The following is a 24,746-nucleotide window of genomic DNA, read 5'->3' on the forward strand; positions in this document are numbered from 1 at the left end:
GTGGCTATATTGCGTCAGAGAAAATTAAGGTAAAAAAGGATTACAAGATATTAGGAGGGACATTTCATATATTTCAATGGATTGGTTCATCAGAAAAATACAGCAACTCTAAATTTGCATGTAATAATATAGCCTCAAAATAAAGATAAGAAATCTATCATCCAGCCTTGGGAATTAAGGGGAGGCTGAGGAAATGACTGAGATTGAAATAAGGGGTGGAGAGAAGGTAGAAAGAAAGAGTATTCCAGACAGAAGGAAGAACATTTTCAGAGACTGGGAGCAAGAAAGTCTTAGAAACTAAGTGATATAATCTTGCTGGAATGGAGAGAGAAAAAGAGAAAGAGGGATGAGAATGGAGAAAGAGAGAGAGATTGAAATTGAAAAAGAGGAATGGGGTTGGATGGAAAGAGAATTGCCGGATAAGAGTAATGACTGGTTAAAAGGGGGTTAGAAAATACAAGAATCATAGATACAATCTTAAAAAGATGAGGCTTTTTCCTGGAAAACGGGAAGTTTTGAAGTATTATATGTGACTTGATTAGATTTGTTTTTCAAGAGATGTTTCTTACTACTATGGGAGGAATGAATTCGAGGAGGGCAGGACTACTGGCAGAGACCTATTTCAGTAATCCAGATGAGATGATGTTCATTGAGGCTGTAGAAATAGAAGGGAACAGATGTTTAAAATAAAGTATCCTATGCTTGTAAAATATTTGAAATTTTAGTGGGTTACTAGACTTACTCTTAGATTAAAACAAGAAACTCAACAATAGACCTAGGAGTTAAGAAATTTTTAGGACTAGTTTTTTTTCTTTATGTCTACAAAACCAACTGCATGACAATGTTGTCTTTCTTTTCCAAAAGTCAAGTTTTGTCAAATCACTGTGGATTGGTTATAACTTTAGGTTGGTTGTTTTTGTTGGCAGCATATAAAATTGGAACAATTAAAGTCTCTTGACTATCTGTTTTAGAGCTCCCTCCCTATTTTTTATTTTAGTTGACTTATTTAGATTTGGCAGTGTGGGAAAATGTCCAAGTCTTTTCTCTGAGAATGGTACATTATTTTGAGTCAATTAAGGAGAAAAACGTAGTACACATACATGTGGCTTTCCTGACCTAGTCCAACTTCTTAAGCTTCTTGTTTGTTAACATCCTTTCTCAAACACAAAATTCTGTATTAAAAGAGAAACAATAACCATCAAGTAATTATTTATATGATTTGGTTTATTATTTAACTACTTCTATTAGAATGTATCTTTTATGAAAAAAGGGACATTATGTGTTTTGTTCAAGCCTATATCCTCCTGTACAAAGATTAGTGTTCAACATATATTAGGTACTCAATAAATAATTTATTAAAGAATAAGTGAATGACCAGAATGAAGAAATGAAGGAATTTGTCTTAAGTAAATCAACTTCACTAAAATAAGATGTTTCTTTTCATTTCAATCTTACAAATTCATTTTATTTTCATATAAAGTTTTGAAAGTCTAATATTAGAATGTTTGAAAATAAAGTGATTGTTTTTCATATTTGCAGGACTATCTCAAGCAGGTGCTGGACATTGATCTTCATGCTCAGATCCATTTTGGCAGGGTTTTTATGAAACCAGGGTATGAAAATAACATTATTTTATATATGGGGTTGGTTTGGCTTACTTTGACTAATAAGTTTTAAATGCTTTCTTTTTCCATTTTCTGGTATGAATTATTTACTCTAATAAAAGAAATATTATAATAATAGAATTCCTTGCACAAATGTACCTCCTACCTGAAATGGGAATTCATCTTCCTTATGAATCTCTGGCTTTGTTATAAACAAAGCAAAGCAACTTTCTAGACCTTTTCTTTAGTTCCATGTCTGGTTCCTTCTTTCTCTTTTTTCTCTTTCTATACTGCTTCTTTCTCTCCTTTTAAAAACATTTTAGTATCAAAATTCTCAAAATACACAAAAGTAAGGTGTACAATGAAACCTTCTTGTACCTATCACCTGGCTTCAGGAATTATCACCATTTTTCCATAACTGTTTTATCAATCCCCTCCTTCATCTTTTTGAAGAGATAGGGGGATAGATTGGTTTTTTGGTTTTGGATTGTTTCAAAGCAAATTCTACAATGTTATTTTTATATACATCTCAAATAATACTAAAATAACAGCAGCATTCTCTTGTGTAATCACAATGGTATTTCTCACCTAACAAATAAGAATATCTTAATATCATCTGATACCCTAATCATATTTAAAATTCTCCCAAATATCAAGAGAAAGAATGCCTTCTTACATGTTTTATTTAAATTATAATTCAAGTCAGGCCTACTCACTGTATTTGTTTTAAAATCTTTATTAAATAATAACATTTACCTCCATCCTCCTTTTTTTATCATGCCATTGACCTGCTGAAGACACTGAATCATTTGTCCTAATGAATAGATTTAGCTGATCGCTTCCTTGTGGTGGTGGTTAACTTGTTCCTTTCTTTTCCAGTATATTCTACAGACTGGAAGTTAGATCTAAAAGCTTGATTACAGGGATCCCTGGGTGGCACAGCGGTTTAGCACCTGCCTTTGGCCCAGGGCGCAATCCTGGAGACCCGGGATCGAATCCCATGTCAGGCTCCCGGTGCATGGAGCCTGCTTCTCCCTCTGCCTATGTCTCTGCCTCTCTCTCTCTCTTTCTCTCTCTCTCTCTGACTATCATAAATACATAAAAATTTAAAAAATATAAAAAATAAAAGCTTGATTACATTCAGATTCAATTCTTTTTTCCTTTTCAAAAATACTTCATAAGTAGTGTTTCATAATATTTCTTATTATGTCCCAGGAAAAAGAAAAATAACTACATTCTGAGATCTGGCATATCTCTTTCAAAGGCTGATGGAGCTTCTATAATCAGTTGTAAATGCTCAAAGCATGCCAAACATTGGTGTTGAAATATGTGTAGCCATGTCTTTAACTGATAGTTTGCCTGTTCAAACCCCTGGTACTATGTAAACCTTTCATTCACTACTCAAAGGACTTAGTGTATAGGTGAGCATTCTAATTCTGACACACCTCCATGCCATCAGGGACAATTTAGTAAATAATGCCTTAGTTCAGAACTATACTCTGATGAGTGCTCACGTGAACCCTGAGAGAGAGGAGAGATGGGACTTTACCAGTTGATATGAATGAGCTATGGGAACCATCAGTAAATTCCAGAAACCTTTTTTAAATGTCAAGCCAGTCTTCCTAATCTCTCAAATTTATTGGGTACCTCTCATCAGGTCTAAGGCAAAGATCAGGCTTCACTGCCATGATTTTGCCATTTAAATATGAAGGGAAGATTAACCCTAGTCTTCTCCACAATTTGATAGAATTTAGAATTCTTATTTTTAATTAAATAATCACTTAAAATATTAATTAATTAATTAATTAAGAGAGCACAAGCAGGGAAATGGGCAGAGAGAGAAGGAGAAGCAGAGTACCCACTGAGCAAGGAGCCCGAGTCAGGTTCAATCCCAGCACCCTGGGATCATGACCTGAGCCAAATCAAGACTTGAATACTTAAATGACTGAACCACCCAGGCACTCTTAGAATTTAGAATTCTTGGGGTCCCTGTGTGGCTCAGCAGTTTAGTGCCTGCCTTCGGCCCAGGGCGTGATCCTGGAGTCTCAGGATTGAGTCCCACATCAGGCTCTCTGCATGGAGCCTGCTTCTCCCTCTGCCTTTGTCTCTGCCTCTCTCTCTCTCTCTCTCTCTCTCTCTCTCTCTGTCTCTCATGAATAAATAAATAAATAAAATATTTTTTTAAATAAAGGAATTTAGAATTCTTTACATTATATTTCTGTAGTCACCCCAATATTGCTACTGCTTCCAAGCCCTTTTATTATTGAAACTGTTGGATTTGGATCATTCTCATTAAGAAATATTTTGTCATAAAGCACCTGGGTAGCTCAGTCAGTTAAGCATTTGACTCTTTATTTTAGCTCAGGTAGTGATCACAGGGTCTTGGGATCAAGCCCCACATTAGGCCCCATTAGGGGAGTCTGCTTGAAATTCTCTCTCTGTCCCTACTACTGCTCTCTTTTTCTCTCTCTCTCTCTCTTTCTCTCTCTCTCTCTCTCAAATAAATCTTTTTCTAAAAAGAGAGTATTTTGTTTTAAGCAAATATTATTATGCTATGAGTGCACAGGCTTTTTTTCTGTCCCTATGGGCAGTACTAATTGATTAGAATACAGAGGACATCCCAAAAGCATGTCAGTGTGCTTCTCACTAACCTCAAAAATTCAATCAACTATTCTTTTTGCAGTGAAAAAGAAGCTAATACTAGTTGCCCTCACCTCTAGAGGAGAATAATGGTGTGGGTTTTTTTTTTAAGATTAATTTATTTATTTTAGAGAGGGGCAGGAGGAGCAGAGGGAAAGACAGAATTAGAGGAGAATTATTTATAATATCTATTATTTAAATTACTCAGCACCTGTGATATATAATTTTGGTCTATTTTTATTTTCAGTTTATTTTTTACCTCTTCTTAAGACTCTCATCAGTTCCTAATGTTCATTCTCCTCCCTTAAAGTCATAACACTGTGTGACCTCAGTCATTGTATAAATGCTATTACATTCTAATTTCAAGAGGAGAACTGAACAATAAGTGTTGATCCAAGGAAATGGCTTTCCAGAACTTAAACAAAAGCTTCATAGTCTAGCAATAAGACATTCATGATAATAATGCATGATAAAATGTGTTGTTGTGATGGAGTCTTTTTTAAATGAGTACCTTTAGAGAAATCACAGAACCTATCTGCAAGAGGCAAAAGATTATTTAAAATTGGCTTTATATATAGTAGAAGGAAAGTATTATGCATTCCCTCCTCATTCTTATTATGTGTGTTAGTTTGCTTTCGTAAAACGGTTTAGAAGTTTAAATGGGCTTCCTTTACTTGGCCAGAATTTATACGTGTCTAAAGATAAGAAGAATTTAAAGTAATTGCTCCTTAATAGTAGAACAAAAAGAAGTATAAAAAGCTCAAGAACAATTTAGCTTTGCTCTTCCCACATACAGTGCATTAAGAATATAATTAACCTCTTTGATTTTAAACAGAGGTACTAAAAAAAAAAAAGACATTTGGAGTTTGATAGTCAAGACTACTACCAATCACAATTTTTATGGGTCATCTACAGTGAACATAGATGTCATCGAGAGTGTATCTTGAAAATGATTTTCATCACGTAGTAACAGTCATTGCCAAATAACCAACTCATAAATTGATATGATAATCTAATCTAGTTTTTCTAAAATTCATCAAAGAGTCAAGAAGTAAGCAAAAAGAGCCTTAGAGTAGCCAAAAATAGATGTTACAAAGTAGAGATACAACACTTCACAGCAGACCCACAAAGAGCCTTATCAAATTATGAGTCATGAAGTTAGAGAAATCTTGGTTCAAATCTTTGTTTCTCCACTTAGTAGCTAAGAGATTTGGATGAAATCTCTTAATCTGAGCCTCAGTTTCTTCATCTATAAAATAAGATGATAATTGTCACTTTATGGGGTTGTTGTGAGAGTTAAATGAAATAATGGATATAATGCATAGATGTTTCTTTAAAAATAGTAACTTCTATTATTATTATCATTCTGACAATATAACTATTGCTATTACTCTGTAGTTCCCAAACCTAAAGCCAGCTTTTTTATATTTTTTAAGAGAGGGAGTAGGGGAAGGGGCAGACAGGGAGAGAGAGAGAGGGCAGTGGAGGGACAGAGGGAGAAGGAGAGAATCTTAAGCAGGCTCCATGGCCAGCACAGAGCCCAATAAGGGGCTCAACCTCACAACCTAGAGATTATGACCTGAGCTGCAATCAAGAGTCAGCTGCTTAACTGACTGAGCCACCCAGGTGCCCTGTAAAGCCAACTGGTTGATGGTAGGGTAAAAAATTTAATTTCTTTTTAGCCAGATGGTGGGGCCTACGATTAAGAGGAGACACAGAAAAAAAAACTAGGGGGGGGGAAAAGAAACAGGAACTGCAGTGTGTGGTATGGAGTTATGGATTAAAACAATACATAATATACCCTGTGACCCAACATCATTGTAGTATGGCAGAGTAGAATAAGTTAATAACAATGGGGGTGCCTGGGTGGCTCAGTTACATAAGTATCTGACTCTTGATTTTGGCTCAGGTCATGATCTCAGGGTTATGAGATCACACCCCACTTCAGGCTTATGTGCTAGGTGTAGAGCCCACTTAAGAGTCTCTCTCTCCCTCTCCCTTTATCCCTCCCCTGCCCCCCCCCAAAAAAAAACAAAAAGAAAACACTTAATGATGGTTTTGAATCATCAAAAAATGTTAACATTCATCATACTATTGCAAAAGGTAATGAGTAGTCCATTTTTGAAAGACCAAGCTGCAAAAATAATAAAATAAAAACAATATAGGTACTTGAAAATTTTTCAACTACGTGGAAATTTTAGCATTCCCTAAAGATTCTGTAATGCTCAAGTTTCATTAACATAATGAAGTTTTTAGCTGGAAGTTCATATAAAATGAAGTCAATCAAAAAAAAATCACTATTCTTAACAGCCTGCCGACTCCATGCCACTCAGTCAGCCCTTCCTACACCCCTCCCCCATGGTAAGGATTCATGTTAGACTCTTGAGGAAGTATTATTTGAAAAAATATATATATTTTTTATGATAGTCACACAGAGAGAGAGAGAGAGGCAGAGACACAGGCAGAGGGAGAAGCAGGCTCCATGCACCGGGAGCCCGACATGGGATTCGATCCCGGGTCTCCAGGATCGCGCCCTGGGCCAAAGGCAGGCACCAAACCGCTGCGCCACCCAGGGATCCCTGAAAGTATTTTTAATTACTGTTGCTTTAATTTTGTTCTAGTCATGGTATTTTATTTATTTTGACATTTCAAAAAAATTGCCTTCGTAGGAGGCCAGTTTTTATGTTTGTTGCTGAGTATAGTTTTAAAGAGTTGAGGAATACTCATCTTAAACAACAGGCATTTATCTGATAGACATGTAATACCAGGTAGTCTTCTGATAGTAAGAATGATTGTTGTAAATCTCCAGCAAAAATAATACAGAGGTGGAGAAACTCCAAGATTTGAGGTATACTTCTCTGGTGCTAGCAAGAAGGGGGGGAAAGTAAGCTGCAGACAACCAGGAAGCTTGGTTACTTGAAAACAGAAAATATTAAAAACCAATTAATTTAAGTGTTCTTGAAACACTTCATGGTATAAAGGCTTAAAAAAGTCAACAAAAAAATATTTGTATATGATAAATATTCTATGTGAAGAGCCACATAGCAAGAAAACTGGAGTACTTAATCTACTCATATGACTTAGCAATCACTAACAAATACCCTTTTTTGTTCTCTAGCCTGCCAACAACATTTGCAACTTTGGATATTGACGGTGTAAGAAAAATAATCTTTGCACTACCAGGTAAGAATAATTGAAATAGTTTCTTCTGCTTTTTCTGGAAAAATGTGATCAAAAATTTTTTGAATCCCTATCAAAGCTCTTGACTTGGAATATGAAAGATGTGGGCTCAAGACCCAACTTTACTTACCAAATGACCTTGGACAATTCATTTAACTTCTTTGAAGCCATTTCTTCATCTGTAAAATGAGGCTAAAATCTGCTTTGTAGGATTGGTGTAAATGTCAAATTAGATAGTATCTTTCAAAGCATATTCCAAATGCTAAGATAATAATTGAGTGTTAGCTGTCACTAGATCTTTCTGGGGTACCTACATTTCCTTATAGAAAATTGGTCCAAGTTAGCAGTCTAATCATCTCCCATACTAGAAGTATTGTGTTCAAAGGTCCAAAGGGCCTTAAATAAACCATGCAAGAAAATGCTAGAACAAAAAAATACAAAGCTGCCTTTGGTCTTGCCAAATTTGAACTGAGATCAGGGGGTAGGAAGCAACACAGATGGAGGGACTACTAGTGCTGGTGCTTCTCAGTCAAATCCCAGCATCATCAGTCTGACCACATCACTGTCCCTACCCTTGTTCCCATGTGAGCAGAAACCCATATGTTCAGATAGTAGAAAAAGCAAAGTGGTTCCATTTATAAAGACTTTCAATTTCAATTTTTTAAAATTGATTTTTGGCTTGCAGTTAAAGCCATACTTTTAAAGTCATTACCAATCTTGATAAATTTTAAAGCAGTTTAAAAATTTTGTGTATCTACTTGCTCTTTTTTTAGCTTTTAAAATTATCCTCTATCTTTAGCAGTGTCCCATACTCTATTTCTTGGCACAGATTCCTTCAGAAAATAACCTGCTTATTCCTTTCAGATCCATAAATTGGGTGGCTTTAGGATATTTATCTGCTTTTTATATTAAATAAATCTCAAAATAGAGTATAAGGAAAGGAAGACAGGCAGAAATTTTTCAAAAGCATTTTTAAAGTTCCTATCTATAAGCATAAAAGAGATTAGATTTCAGTCCTGTAGGAAATTTTAAGAGAGAAGACATGTCAGTAAAGCAGTCCTCAAAATATATCTTTAGTATAGAACTCCTTAGGGCCTTTTTTAGGGTCTTTTATATACACACACACACACACACACACACACACACACACTTATATACTCTGAAAAAAAAATGTGATCCTCTTCCTGGCTTCATTTGCCTAGAAAAGACTGTTTGCTTTGTCTTCAGAAGGTATGATTTGACCTATAGACAAAGAATGTTATAGTGGGAGCCCATAAATAACTATTTTCAAATTGCTACTTTTCACTTGAAATTTTCTCTCCCCAGCCTGAATGAACCAAAAGAGGGCAGCAACAACCCAGATGTTCAGATTGTGGAACCAGTAAAGTCGTTTCCTTTTAGAAGGATTTTAAAATTCATGATTGTATTTCTGCTTTCCTGAAGGGCATATATTTAAAGCTATTGCTAATCTTGATAACTTTTAAAGCAGTTTAAAAGATCTATGTACCTACTTGCAATTTTTTTAACTTTTAAAATTACTAAAATAACACGTTTACTCTAAAAACAGAAAATACAGGTAAACATTAGGAAATGTCATCCATATTCCCTTCCCCCCACACAAAATAACCACTATTTGCAATTGTTTGCAATCCATTTTTAATAGAGTAATTTTATAAGGCAGTAGCATTGCAGGAATAGTATAATCATTGCTGAACAATAGCTGCTTATTATTATTATTTTTGCTTTTCCAGAAAAATTGTCATCTATGTATTTTGAGACAAGTGAAAAGCAGTTAATTCTCATTAAGAGTCTGCTGTGCTGTTGGACAACTTATTTTTCTATTGAAATCATTAGTATTACTCATCACTTTTTACAACTTAAGAAAATCTATTCTGAACTACTTTTGTAGAAGAAAATTATAAAGGTATGGTTTTAGCTAATAATAAGCTAAACTAGCTACTGCCTTTTGCATTGATGATGCAACTGGCAGCACATAGCAAAGCCAAGGGAACCTAAAAACTTACTGGTTCATCCCCCACCCCCAGTGTATACATACATGCTCAATAGCACTGTATAAAAGTATTACTATTGGGCAGCCCTGGTGGCTCAGTGGTTTAGCGCCACCTTTGACCCAGGGCATGATCCTGGAGACCTGGGATCGAGTCCCACGTCGGGCTCCCTGCATGGAGCCTGCTTCTCCTTCTGCCTGTGTCTCTGCCTCTCTCTCTGTGTGTTTCTCATAAACAAATAATTGTTTAAAGTATTAGTATTAATAAAATTGGACTTTTAGACCCAGGAGGGATATTGAGAATCATATAGTCTAAACCTTTCATTTTGTGGAAGAGTAAAATTAGATTCAAAAAGGTTTAGGGGATCCCTGGGTGGCTCAGCGGTTTAGCGCCTGCCTTTGGCCCAGGGCGTGATCCTGGAGAGGATCCAGTCCCACATCGGGCTCCCTGCATGGAGCCTGCTTCTCCCTCTGCCTGTGTCTTTGCCTCTCTCTCTCTCTCTCTCTCTCTCTCTGTGTGTGTGTGTGTGTGTCTCAAAAAAGATTGGAACTTACCCTGAACAACAGGGTTGTTCAGTTTGTTTAGTTAACAATACCACACAAGAAACTAAATCTGTGATTCTTAGAGCACTCATTTTTTTTTCATAGCCCACCTTTCCTTCCTTCAAAGTGCATGATACACCAAGATTTCTTCTTGAAAAGTACAACTGAATTCCTTAAACTTTTCTTATAACTTTATTTTTCTAAGTTTACTTATTTATTTGAGAGAGAGAAAGAGTGGGGGGTGGGGAGGAACAAGGAAGGGGTGAGGGAGAAAGAGTCTGAAGCAGACTCCAAGCTGAGCATGTAGCCAAGCATGAGGCTCAGTCCCATAACCCCAAAATCATGACCTGAGCCAAAAGGAAGAGTTAGGCACTTAACCAGCTGTGCCACCTAGGCACCCCAACTTTTCTTAGAACTTTAAGAGACCTTCGTATTTCTGTAAGTCTGCTCAGACTGCCATCATAGGATATCACAGACTGAATGGCTTAAACAACAGAAATTTATTTTTACACAGTTCTGGAGACCAGAAGTCTAAGACTAAGATGCCAGCAAGGTTGGCTTCTGTTGAGTCTTTCTTCCTGGCTTGCAGATGGCCACCTTCTCACTGTGTCTTCACATGGCTTTTTTTTTTTTCTGTGTACATGCACTCTGAGTGTTTCTCCCTCTTTTTATATAGACACTAGTCTCATTGGACTGGGACCTCACCCTATGACCTCAATTAACTTTGATTACCTCTTTAGAGGCCCTAGTATCTACAAATACAGTCATATTGGGTGCTAAGACTTCAACATAATGAATTTGTAAGGGACACAATTCAGTCCATAGTTCTTTACACCTTAAATCATTTAGGTTTTGTTGTTGTTGTTTTTAAGATTTTATTTATTTATTTATTTGAGACAGAGAGAGAGCAAGACTGGTGGGGAGGGGCAGAGGGAGAGAAAGAAGGAGACTTCCCGCTGAGCAGGGAGCCAGACATGGGGCTCCTTAACAGGATCCCAGGATCATGACCTGAGCCAAAGGCAGACACTTAACCAACTAAGCCACCCAGGCTCCTGTATTTTTTTTTTTAATGTAAAGAAATTTCTGGGTAGAAGGGGGATTATGGATACATTTCTTTATGTTTAGCCATTTTCTAAATGTTTTTGTACTGAGCATGTATTACTGTGGCATTTTAAACATCTTAAAAATAGCAAGTAGAATCTGCTTTAAAATTTATCAAGATTGGTAATGGCATTCAATGTATAGTTCTCAGGAAAGTGGAAATAAATGGTGTGAACAGCTCTGGGAATCAGAAGTTTCTGTATTTCTGGTAGACCCAGTGTTTACACCATAACTCTGTGGCATTGGTTGATTGTAGCTCTATTCTGGAATCCTTTGGGATTTAGAAGAGGAAGACTAGTGGTTAGTCACTTCACTCTTTATGATGCCTGAAGGTATAGACAGTCATAATTATTTGGCAAATTTTTACATGTATACTATAAATAACTGCTTGGTTGACTTTCAGGGAATCCTGTGTCAGCCGTGGTTACCTGCAATCTCTTTGTTGTGCCTGCACTGAGAAAGATGCAGGGCATCTTGGATCCTCGGCCAACCATCATCAAAGCCAGGGTAATGTTATCTAAATGACCAGGAACCAAAACTGAAGCCTAATAACAATTAAGGATATGATTTCCCAACTGCCCAAAACAAACATCTAAACTTGTATATTAGTTTTGAGGGAAAATGTGGTTTTATTCTCCCCTTCATGATAGAAAATGGAGGGAAAAGGGTCCCTTTTATTCCCAACCCACATTATTCCATGACTTCTAAAGTAAATCATTTTCTCTGGCTAGAACCCATATGAAAGTAGATATGTAATGATAAAATGGTAAATAGAGGGTGGGACTACCCTAAAATTTAACCTATATGGAAGGAAAGACAAGAATTCCTTTGTTTTGTGCAAACTCACACAAGACAGCAATATATCTGCTCACTTTTTCTGGGACCTCACTGATAAATTTTAAACAGTTCAGAAAAAGACAAAGGATGAGAAGACTAGGGAATCAGAAGGAAAGGGTGACCACATTCTGTGGAAAAAGACAAATAGAGCTAAGGAATTTGGCTTATAGTAAAAGTCATTTAGAAATGAGAATTCCCTTCTCCACCAACACTAACTTTAGTTTGATTTGCTACTATTCAATCGATTATGTAACACACTTTCTGTATAACTAATCAACAGTTTTCTTGGCAATATAACCTACAGTATCAAACCATTGCTTCTTTTAAAAAAAAAGTTTGAGATACAACTGATACATAAAAATTTGCACTTATTTAATGTGAACATTCTGATGAAATTGGATATATGCATATGCCCACATCATCATCACAGTCAAAGTACTAAATATATCCAATACCTCCATAAATTTCCCTGTGTTCTTTCATGGTTTTGTTTGTTTTTTATGTATTTGATTTGCAGTACAAACATTTAACCTGGGAACTGTCTTCTTAAAAGTATTTTAAATGTGGAGCACTATGTTGTCAATTATAGGTACTATGTTGCAGAATGGATCTCTAAAACTAATTCACCTTCCATAAGAGAAAATGTATACCCATTGACAACGACTCCTCATTGCCCTCTCCCCTCAGCCTCTGACAGTCACCATTCTATATTCTGTGTTTCTGTGACTATTTTAGATACCTCATGTAAGTAGAATCATGCTGTATTTATCCTTCTGTGACTGGTTTATTTCACTTAGCATAATGTACTCTAGGTTTATCCATGTTGCCACAAAGGGTAGGATATCTTTCTTTTTTAAAGCTGAATAGGGATCCCTGGGTGGCTCAGCGGTTTAGCTCCTGCCTTAGGCCCAGGGCAAAATCCTGGAGCCCCGGGATCGAGTCCCACATCAGACTCCCTGCATGGAGCCTGCTTCTCCCTCTGCCTGTGTCTCTGCCTCTCTCTCTGTGTGTGTCTCTCACGAATAAATGAAATCTTTAAAAAAGTAAATAAATAATAAATAATAAATAAATAAATAAATAAATAAATAAATAAATAAATAAATGAATCAAGCTGAATAATATTCCTTTGTATGAATATAGCACATTCTCCCCCATCTGTCAATGAACATTTGAGTTGTTTACATATCTTGGCTATCATGAATAATGCTACACTAAACATGGGGTACAGATATCTCTTTCAGATCCTGATTTCAGTTCTTCTAGGCTATATACACAGAAGTAGAATTGCTCAACCATATGTTTTCTTTTTAATTTGAGGGGAAACCTCATACTGTTTCCGCTAAGCATTAGTGGCTGAACTGTTATAAATTCCTACCAACCTTATATAAGTATTTCAGATTCTCTACTTCCTCACAATACTTATCTTTTGTGTTGTGGTATTTTGTTTGTTTGTTTGTTTGTTTGTTTTTTGGTAATAGCCATCCTAACAGTTGTGAGATGGTATCTCATTGTGGTTTTGATCTGCATCTCTCTAAGATTAGTGATGTTGAGCTCTTTCATATACCTAGTGGCCATTCATTTATCTTCTTTAGAGAAATGTCTATTCAACTCCTTTGCCCATTTTTAAATCAGGTTGTCTTTTTGCTGTTGCATTGAAGAAATTCTTATGTATTTTGCACATTAACCACTTATCAGATAGATGGTTTGACATATTTTCTTCTATTCCGTAGTTTCCCTTTCACACTGTTGTTTCCATTGCTATGCAGAAGCTTTTTAGCTTGATATAGTACCACTTGTCTGTTTTTTATTTTGTTGCTTATGCTTTTGGTGTCAAATCTAAGAAATCATTGCCAAGACCATTACCAAAAAAATTTTCCATATATTTTCTTCTAGTTTTACTTTTCAGGTTTTACATGTAAGTCCTTAAACCATTTTGAATTGATTTTTGTATATAGTGTAAAGAAAGGAATCCCAATTTAATCTTTTGCATGTATGTATCCAGTTTTTTCAAATACCTAAACTGACTTTTCAAGAGCTTTGAAATAAATTCAGATATGACAGAATGCTATGATTAATTGACAAGAACACAAAGCATAGAAAAGAAGAAGATGAAGAAGAAGAAGAAGAAGAAGAAGAAGAAGAAGAAGAAGAAGAAATATTAATAAAATATTGTGAAATATAGGATAAAATGTTAAGAAAATCTAGGCTTCAAATACTTTTAACATTGACCTTTTAAATACTGAGATTTTGTAGACAAGTATATGAAGAGATATCCTCCTTTTCTTTAAAGGTTAACAAAAGTTCAACTAGATATTTCTGAAAACAAATTATTTGAGTTTTTTCTCCAATAATCACAGCAGTGGTCTTATTTTAAATTTAATGGAAAAAGAAGAAAAAAGCTATTAATGAACAAAAAGTATTCTCATCAAATCAGAAGGTCAAAGTTATAAAGCTTAGACATCTAAATCAGTAATATGAATTTGCTCACTATTTTCACATTTGCTAAATTTAGGAAATAAGAAAAATCCACATTGTTATAAGAGAAAAAGAGGATTTCTCTTTGACTTTGCAAAGTTCTTATGAATCTTTTCATTTATTTCTCATTTTAACATTCACCATCTCTTTTTTAAAACTGACATTGTGGTAGCTATCCTTACTGACAACAATGATTACAGAGGTCCTTGGTACATTGTTCACACTGTTGTTCATTCTTCTCAACTCATGGACTTGAGAATTGGTCCAAGAATCCTTTCTCCCACAGAGCAGTGTCCCTGGGACCGTTAGAATGGGTCATCGGTGTACTTGGCTGTTCTCTTCTGTTTTTAGCTCCTAAAATCCTCTCCACACCTTTCCTGATATAACCACCACTTTTCATGAGAGACACAGAGACACAGGCAGAGAGAGAAGCAGGCTCCATGTAGGGAGCCCAGTGTGGGACTCGATCCTGGGACTCCAGGATCACGCCCTGGGCCAAAGGCAGGTGCTCAACCACTGAGCCACCCAGGCATACTGACAACTTTTAGAACATAACTTTATTTACTTTCTTTGAAACATGGTAAGCTTATTGTCTCTATTTTTTGACGAGCCAATATGCAGCTTACAGACACCACTTATTACTGTTCTCCAAATGGTTGCTATAATCACAGCCTCTTCGAATCATTACTGCTTTCAGGAAGTGAGGTAGTTGTTAAATACTGGTGTCAGTAACTCACAGTGCTGGATCCAATACAGCTGTCCTATGGTCAGGGCAATGCTGCATTATTTTAAAAGGTCAGCACAAAAAATGTCATCCTCTTATATCAATGTGTTCTGACAAACATCAGTTTAGAATAAACACTTGCCCTATGTCCTTGATCAGTTATGGTTGAAGAGTAAATACTCCTGATTTCCAGTAGACAATCAGAAACATAATCTTAATTTATCGACTTATTAACCTAATGTTTCTACCAAAGAATATCCTTTTGTGTTTCTGTAATCTGTTTCCTTGATATCCCATCAAAGTGCCCTATACTGCCTTTGTTACCAACTTTTTTCTCTAGAAACGTACCTGAGATAACTTATTTTAGTATTAACCGCTCACCTCAGGCAGTGATTAAGAGAAGGGAAAGGGAAAATATTTTCATCTCCCATGGGACCGAGTCCTGGGAGAATATGGGCATGTTGATCTCTACTGGACTATTCTAATTTGTCCATCTTACCTCTTCTCTTGAGCATTACTGTCTTTATGCTACGAGAAGTTGGTGAATGCTTTCTGTCTGATGTCATAAACAGTAAAATACAAAGCATGTTAATAAAATGCTTATTTTGTGCAAAAACTGCTAAGGTATTTACTACTGTAAAGAGAAATATGATTTTTTTATTGTGACAAGATCAGTCATTGATTATCAAAAGATATTATTGGATGCCTATTATATGAGAATATCATGGCCTGTGGATTAAAAAACAGATACTGAAAATTATAGAACTGTCCATGATTTATAAAAAATGTGAATCAGTTTTAACTCATTAGGAAATGAAAAATATGACTAAATTATAAAATTTTTGGAAAAGTTAATTTGAAATTGATCCATATACCACCATGTGCAAAGATTTTAAAGTTACATGATAAATTTTAGACACATGACTTACAAAATAAATAAACTCAAGGATCTCTCTGGTAGACTAACGAAATCAGTGCCTCATAACTTCATAGAACTTATCAAATAAGTTAGTGTAAAAGTGCAGTAACCACTCCTTGGAAGCTTTGACCAGACGGGAGCAAAGTCAAGGCCCCCAAGACCAACCAGGGCCTTGAGCATGTTTTCCTGGGCTGCCACCCAAATAGAATTCCCTTTGGTCATCTGTTTTCTCAACTCTTCTCCAGTCTATACAGTCCTGAGTCCCAGCCTATTCCCCTGAATCTTCTGGAGCTTTCACTTTTTTCACATTACCACCATCAAACCTTCCAAAGACATTCAGGTCTTTGGCAGGTGTCTCATAGTCTACCTTCTGCCTCACCTCTTACTGTCAGTTGCTTTATTTCCACAATTCTCAATACCTTTATTTCTACTTAAGCAATTCAACATGTACATCCTTTTTCAATACCCTGAAGTACTCTGTCTCAAAATCACCAACTCTGGTATTCAGTTTAGGAACAATGGCAAGTTACCTATCCATAGATATTAAAGGGTGTAGGCACTCTTTTTACCCCTCTCCTTTCCCTCAGTCCTTAAGCCCCTCTGGCCTTTTCACTTTCTTCATCCAACCTAAATCCTGTGGTGTAGCATGTCACTTTTTTTTTTTTTCCTCTTCCTTCCACAATAGCCCACTCTAAAAAATCCACAAACTTGGATCAGTCCTCCCTTCTTTATCCTTCACTTTTATTCCTAGCTACAACTAAAAAAGAGTCTACAGGTGTTTATGTTATCACTTCCAATTTATAAACCTCAGCAGGGGCTTAGATTCCCCTTGTAATCCCCCTATATCCCATGGATCAGCGTCTTCCATTCCTTACTACAGCCTTCCAAATCTTCACCATTCTCCTAAAACTGCCTCCATCATCCATATCCTCTGACTTTTATAACCAAATAAGTCTGGTTTGAATGATGGCTCCAACATTTACTTGATTATAGCCCTTGACATATTTAACACTTTACCTACTTCTAATCTTGCCTCTTCTTAAACCCCTATTCTGTCTAGCTCTAATCATGTAAGCATCTCCAACTAAAATGCTTCCATCTTCCCATGACCCCAGGGTTAAATCCAAACTTCTCACGTGAACGTAGGAAGCCCTTCATCCCAAGGCTTTTTTTCCACTCTAGCTTCATCTGTGTCTCATCCTGTACTCTCACCATTTTAAACTATTTACTGCTTTTAGAATGGATATGAGATCTCCTGCCTCTGACTGTGAATTTTTCCCCCTTCCTAGAAGGTGGGAAAAAATCCTTTCCACCATCTCCTTTCTCAACTTTCAAGATTCCTTAGTCATAAGACTCAGATATTGCATCTCGTATGAAACTTTTCTCAATGTCCCTAAGAAGAGTTGATTACTTAACTTCTTTATACTCTTTTAGTGTCATATTAACAGCTGAGGGATAACACAACTGCATTGTATTTGCAATTAATTTTTTACTCTGAGAATTCTTTAAGATCACTTCTCTATAAGATGGGGAGAACAAAAAAGAACAAAATAGTCTTTCCTTTTTTAATTAAGAAATTTTATTTTTTAGATTCACTGGAAAATTAAATGGAAGGTACAGAGAGTTCCCATATACCCCCTGTCTTCACACATGCACAGCCTCTCCCACTATTGAAGTCTGTACCAAAGTGGTACATTTGTTTCAACTGATGAACCTACACTGACACATCATTACCACCCAGGGTTACCAAGGGTTCCCTCTTGGTGTTGTATATTCTGAGGGTCTTGACAAATGTATAATTACATATATCTACCATTGTCATGTCATACAGAGTAGTTTCATTGCCCTAAAAACTTTCTGTACCCTGCCTATTCATCCCTCCTTCCTGCTAACCCTGAATCCTTTTTATTGTCTCCATAGTTTTGTCTTTTCCAGAGTAATGTGGCCTTTTCAGATTGACTCCTTTCACTTAGCAATATGCATTTAAGTTTCCTCCATATCTTTTAATATATTCATAGCTTATTTTTTCTAGTGCTAAATAATATCCATCCACCTATTGAGGGACATCTTGATCACTTCCGAGTTTTGACAATTATGGATAAAGCTGCTACAAACTGATGTGCAGGTTTTTATGTGAACATAAATTTTCTGTTTAGTTTAGTAAATAGCAAGGAGCATGACTGCTAAATTGTATGGGAAAAGTATTTTAATTTGGTGAGAAACTGCCAAACAGTCTTCCAAAGTGGCTGTACCATTTTGCATTCCCACCAGGGATGAATAAGAGTTCTCATTCCTCCATATTCTTACCAGGATTTGATGTGGCCAGAGTTCTGCATTGTAGTCTTTGGTAGGGGTGTGTGCAATGATAATCTCATTGTTTTTGTTTACAATTCCCTAATGACATATAATATTTAATATCTTTTAATATGCTTCCTCACCATCTGTATATCTTCTTTAATGAATTATCTGTTTAGGTCTTTTGCCCATTTCTTAAAACAGATTTATTTATTTGAGAGAGCATGAACAGGAGGGGCAGAGTGAGAGAGAAAGAGAATCTCAAGCAGACTCCTAACTGAGCACAGAGCCCAATGCAGGGCTTGACCTTACAATCCTGAGATCAGAACCTGAGCTGAAATTCAAAGTTAGTTGCTTAACCAACTGAGCCTCCGAGGCGCCCCTTGCCCATTTTTTAATCCAGTTGTTTCTTATTGAGTTTTAAGAACTTTTTGTATATTTTATTTGTTGTTGTTTCTTTAAGATTTTATTTATTTATTCATGAGAGATACAGAGAGAAGGGCAGAGACATAGAGGGAAAAGCAGGCTCCATGCAGGGAGCCCGATGTGGGACTCGATCCTGGGACTTGAGGGTCACGTCCTGTGCCAAAGGCAGATGCTCAACCACTGAGCCACCCAGGCATCCCCCTTTTGGGTAACAGGCCTCCATTAGATGTCTTTTACAAATATTTTCTCCCAGTTTGTGACTTATCTTCTCATTCTGTTGACTTTTTTTTTTTTTAAGATTTTCTTTATTTATTCATGAGTGACAGAGAGACAGAGACATAGGCAGAGGGAGGAGCAGGCTCCCTGCAGGAAGCCCGATGTGGGATTCAGTCCCGGGATCACAGGATCACGCCCTGAGCCAAAGGCAGGTACTCAACCGCTGAGCCATCCAGGCATCCCTCTGTTGACTTTTTTTTCAGTTTTCTCCCTTAGACATTTACATATAGAACATACAATATAACACTATACAACATAATACAGTTTTATCTCTTGAGTGACTACAGCATGTCAGAAAAATATTCAAAAGGAAACAGAGGAAACAGTCCGAGTCCACAGCCCACTTCAATTTTGAATGAATAGAAAAAGTCCTTGAAGTGAAAAACCAACTTTTTCACCAAAAAAAAAAGGTCTGTGTTTACTCATCATACATCATTCTTATAAGCATCAACATTCATAGTAAATAAGTGATTTCTTAAGCTAAGTGATATAGTATGCCAGAATTATAATGTCAGTACAACTAAATAATAAACTATTCTGCATTTTAGTAAAATGCCATAAAAATCTAGTCAGTTTCATCTCTTGCTGCAATTGATTATTGTTTCTTAAATTACCATAAATATCTTCCTTTAAAACAACACTATTTTGTAGATGAACAAACAGGTTTAGGAAAGCAAAATATCTTGTTAATCCAGCACACCCATTAGCAGCACAATTGGGAGTAGAACCTGGATGTCAGATCATCCTATTCTAATTTGTTCTGCCATTCTACTAAGAGCCAATTCAGTGCCATTGTCAGGGAAAAAAAAACCTGCTTAAACACTTAGCAAATAACACAGCATAGGAATGGCCTTGTAGTCTCATTTTGGAGAACACCCATACACAGAGGGATTGAAAGAGAGACAGTTTTGCCATCAAGTAAGCACATAATAATTTAGGAATAATGGGAAGTTACCCCCTCAGTAGATATGAAATAGAGTATAAACATAAACAATATCAAGTGAAAGAGGTATGATTTAATCAAGAAAAAAAGAATTGAATTTTATTCTGGATTCCAGAGGAAAAGCAGGGGTGTCAGAGTGAAAAATTAGAATGTTTAAGAACAGAGTGACTAGAATGGATTGGAGATAGACTTACTTGAATCAAAAGGTCTAGGATCTTGGGACTCCTGGGTGGCTCAGTGGTTGAGCGTCTGCCTTTGGCTCAGGGCGTGATCCTCGGGTGCTGGTATGGAGTCCTGCATCAGACTCCCCACAGGGAACCTGCGTCTCCCTCTGCCTAGGTCTCTGCCTCTCTCTGTGCGTCTCTCATGAATAAATAAATAAATAAAATATTTTTTAAAAATTTCTAGGATCTTCAAGTTGTAATTGTATTAGCATAAATAATCCTGTTTTAGTTGGATAAAGAGTTTTGGACCATTTTAAGGTAGAGTAACTCAAATGATTATTGTGCTATGTAAAATGAACAAGTCTTACTCAATAACATTGAACTAATCTTTGATGGGCTATAGTACATAATTATATGCAATATAAAGTTGTTCAGTTGTTGTGGAATACCAACACATTATCACTCTAATTTTTCAGATTTCAGGATGAATTTAATGAAATAGATTTTTGTTAACGACTATAGGTTAAAGGTTGATTAATCATTCTATATTGTGTATGTAAACTGAATTTGCTATATTAGAAAGGATTTTATACTTATTGGAAAGATATGAAATATGCCAGTAAAGACTCATTCAGAGGAATTCTTTAGTACCAGTGATGTGGCTAACCAAAAATGGTAATACTTTTAGTAGAGACTACTTTTATTTGCCTTAATCAAGATTGTATATCAGTATTGGGACACTAGGGGAATATTCAAGAGAAAAGAAAGTAAGTAACTCTTTTGTATTAAAGGTAGGCTTATGAATGGGTAGCAGAAGAGTGTCTCAGTAAATGTTGGATGGACAGACAGATTGACACACATATAAATGGATATTGAGCTTATTTGTTTGTTTAGGTCTATTTCTTTTATTTTCAGTGTTAAAATACCTACTTTGATTTCTCAATTCATAGGTCAGAGGTATCTGTACTATCAACTCATAAAATTACACTTCAAAAATAGACCTTATTGTTTTCATCTGCCCTTTTCATGACTACGAATACCAACTTTTTAGCCTTCTTTTCTCTTTTCACCAGAGTAACCCAACCTCTGTACTTCCTGTATTAGAAACATAAGATGGCAGTGGTGGAAACAGCAGAATGCCAGGATATTTTCCACATCCACTTTATTCTTTGCACAACTTTCACCCCTATAGTTTTAACAGATGATCAGGTGATCAACTTTGTTTTCATTTACTCTATATTCTATAGTTATCATGTGACGTAAAACTGGATCCTCGCCCAGAATACCATCGGTGTATATTGACTTGGCATCACCAAGAACCACTGCCTTGGGCACAGAGTACAGGTTAGTCAGTCATTCATACCTGTGGGTATTTCTATACATGTATTCTGGTAAAGCACAAAACTCATGTATAACCTCCTTCCTAGTTTTGTAATTGTTGTACATTGTCCTTTTTGAAAGATTAGATGAGTTCAATTATTCCCAAACAGTACAGCATAAGAAGAAAATAAGAGTAAAAACAAAATTTTTAATAAAGGTTTATTTATACCATGGAACCATATTTTCTAGATAAATTTTTGAAATACAATTCTAGAATCATGGAAGATTTTTATTTATTTGTTCAACCTCGAAATCCTGAGTATAGTTTTGGTTGTAGAAAAAGGAGGGTACTATGTTCTGCCACCCTGAAATGTGACATTAAAGCTCAATTATAATGTGATTCTCTGTAGCCTCCACCATACCTTAGATATTAGTAAAGTTTAAGGACTAAGAAATCAATATTGATAACTTAAGAGTTCTTTGACTTTAAACTAGGTGAAGTCTAGTTACCTCTTCCAAACTGTAAACTTTTATCCCCAAGTATCTTAGCCATATTTACCTACTTTTTGATTTAGCTCCAGAAAACCTGTATCAGTTTTCAAACAAAGGTCCTATCAAGTACAAACATCAGTTAGCATAGTGACTAAGGACATAGGCAATGATTCCTCTAGACTTGCATTCAAATTGGCCTCCAACTAGTTAATAGGACTGTAGGCAAGTTTCTTAACCTCTTTTGAATCTTATACAAATCAAATAAGATAGTTAAGGAAACTACTTGCTGTGCTGTCTGGCACTTAGTAAACACTAAAGAAATGATTGTTGTCTTTTTAAAAATAAGTTTGACAATCCTCTCTTTTCAGACATACATAACATTTTAGCCTGAACTGAGAAATTCTGTGGCATTTTGCATGATGCTATAAAATCATATTTTATTCTTTAAGCAATAATTCCTAATGTTTATTTTTATTATTAGCTTAATATGCATCACTCTGTTGTCACAGCTTATATATATTAATATTTTTAAAGCAGTTTAACTTCTTACAGATGATATTTATGTTTGTCCCCTATTTTTTCCCCTGCTGAGAAAACAGAATAAAACAAAACAAAAACAATAAATAAATAAAGGATATTTAAAATAGGATACAGTAGCAAGGCTACCTGGAAAAGGACTGGGAAGCTTGATCTTCTCTCTTCCCCTTGAAGCCTCTGTTTCTGTTCATTGGTGTTTATTTTGAAAAAAACTGCAAGGGCTCCAGATGTATGCCCTGTGATGTTGCTGCTGTAATGAGGTATTTCTTCCTAGGTAACCAGATGAGCAGCCGTCTGATGAGCATGCGCAGTGCCAACGGATTGTTGATGCTACCTCCAAAGACAGAGCAGTATGTGGAGCTCCATAAGGGCGAGGTGGTGGATGTCATGGTCATTGGACGGCTATGATGGTCACCAGAGAGAGAAAGCTTCGATGCATGTCCACATATCATTGACTGTATCCTGTAATATGCAACGGCACAGCTAGTTTTTCTGATTTGGATAAAAGTTGATCTGTATAGTCAACATCTTGAACTATATTTCAAAAGAATTTAAATACCTTTTAAAGAAAAAACATCTAAAAATAAATCTTAACAGACAACTCTATTCTGATTATATCAAAGCAAATTTTTCCTTTCTTGCAAATTGCTTTGTGTGTTCAATGCTAGGTCTGATAGCGATAGCTTTTAGTAGACAGCAGTAGGTGCCTGCAGAACTTGTGTTTTTCTCATCTTTAAAATACAACTAATTATGCTCTTAATCAAGGCTGTCTGCTTATTTATACTAGCGTAGGCAACACTTAAATTTCCCTTCTTAGTATGCTTCATAACCGCTTTTCAGAGAGCTTTTGCTTGTTCTTTATCCTGTATCTCGTGTTTATGTGCACAGTGCCAATTGAAGAGTGACTGGGTGGAGACCCTGCCTTGCCTCAGGGAGAACCCTCCCCTGCAGAGTGTCAGGCACCTCACCCCAGTAGCCTCAAGGCACAGTACTCTTGGGCAGTAACTGGATACCTTTTATTTGAATAAACAAACTGGGGGAAAAATGCTTCCTTAAGTGCTGACAGCCTTTTTAACCAACACATTTAAAATTGTACAGAACAAAAAATAAAATCAAAGACTGATCTTGTACAGATATTAGTGTTACCAGCATTCACGTGGAAATCAAGAGCAAAGAAAAAATAATGTTAAACAACTCTGTACCATAACATTTTCTGTAATGATACTGAAACTTAATGAATAAAAAAAAAATCCTTGATCATTATTTAAAAATCTATTGTATTGGTCTTGTTATTAAAAAAGAGAAGATTGTCATGCCATTCTGATGGGGTTCTGCTTGGATAAAAGGAATAGTAAAGATGATGTGGCAAGGGTAAGTGGTATAAAGGTGATTGAAACCGTGGCATAATATATCTCTGTATTTTACTATAGTGTTATAGTCTACAGCATTGTGAAAATACAAATTAGAAAATACTAGAGAACCTAGAGTTGGTCTGGTCTTTCCAGTCATAGCAAAAGAATAGCAAGCAAATTTAGAGAGAAGAAACTTGATATGGAGGAAAAAACTAATTTCTTCTTATAAATGAATAAAAACAAATTTCAAAAATCTACAGTTCTTTGGAATGAGGAAAAAGAATAAGTAATGAAGCAGGGAATTGCTGATGAGTAATTGGAAATTTTTGTATATGTTAGGAAGGAAGAAAGAAATGGGAAAAATCTGTACTACCCATAGAAAATATACAAACAAAATAAACTCTATCCATGTGGCTCCAATAATAAAAACTTAGAGGCACTTTCTAAGTACTAGTAACAAAGGACATTAATTAAATATTCTGTAGGGTATACTTAGCAAAGCAAACAACAAAAATTGGACTACTAGTGAACAAGGTGTCAAATGATGGTGTTGGATAAAGCCAAGTAGTAAACAAGAAAAATTTGATAGTGATATTTGATATTTCCAGAGTTGAAAATAACACGATCTATATTTTAAATCTTTTATATTTTCAGTTAAAGAACATAAGGTTAATTAATAGAAGTTAAATGAAAGACCATGCAAAGTGTCTACATTCTTTGAAGAAACATTTATTAAGCATCTATGTGCTTGGATACAAGGTATATCATGCTATTGTTTACAAAGCATAACAGCTGACATTATACTCCCATTAAGAGAAATGACAAAAATGTACAAGTAACCATAATATTTAATATGCTTGATATTTGCTAGTACATGGTAGAGTGTGTAGAATGTGATAAGTGCTATAAT

The 24,746-nt window shown here is 35.8% G+C and overlaps 1 protein-coding gene and 1 long non-coding RNA gene across 17 annotated transcripts in view; one reads left to right on the plus strand and one right to left on the minus strand.

Annotated features, from left to right (window-relative positions):
* GPHN (gephyrin) overlaps positions 1-23,755 on the plus strand; it is a 634,768-nt gene extending 611,013 nt beyond the window's left edge. For all 16 annotated transcript variants that reach the window (XM_025444205.3, XM_025444210.3, XM_025444207.3 and 13 more), the window contains 5 exons: positions 1,540-1,613; positions 7,363-7,427; positions 11,480-11,583; positions 21,383-21,479; positions 22,759-23,755. In XM_025444205.3, coding sequence (XP_025299990.1) covers positions 1,540-1,613; positions 7,363-7,427; positions 11,480-11,583; positions 21,383-21,479; positions 22,759-22,892 — 474 coding nt within the window. In that variant the 3' untranslated portion in view covers positions 22,893-23,755. The remainder of the gene's footprint in view (positions 1-1,539; positions 1,614-7,362; positions 7,428-11,479; positions 11,584-21,382; positions 21,480-22,758) is intronic.
* The window catches only part of LOC112658065 (uncharacterized), a 39,088-nt gene that overhangs the window by 7,322 nt on the left and 7,020 nt on the right, over positions 1-24,746 (minus strand). The window contains exons 2-3 of the long non-coding RNA XR_003135468.3: positions 22,614-22,946; positions 20,166-20,334 (exon numbers count right to left, since the gene is read on the minus strand). This is a non-coding gene — a long non-coding RNA (uncharacterized LOC112658065). The remainder of the gene's footprint in view (positions 1-20,165; positions 20,335-22,613; positions 22,947-24,746) is intronic.

Source organism: Canis lupus, chromosome 8 (assembly GCF_003254725.2).
Source record: "Canis lupus dingo isolate Sandy chromosome 8, ASM325472v2, whole genome shotgun sequence".
NCBI lineage: Eukaryota > Metazoa > Chordata > Mammalia > Carnivora > Canidae > Canis > Canis lupus.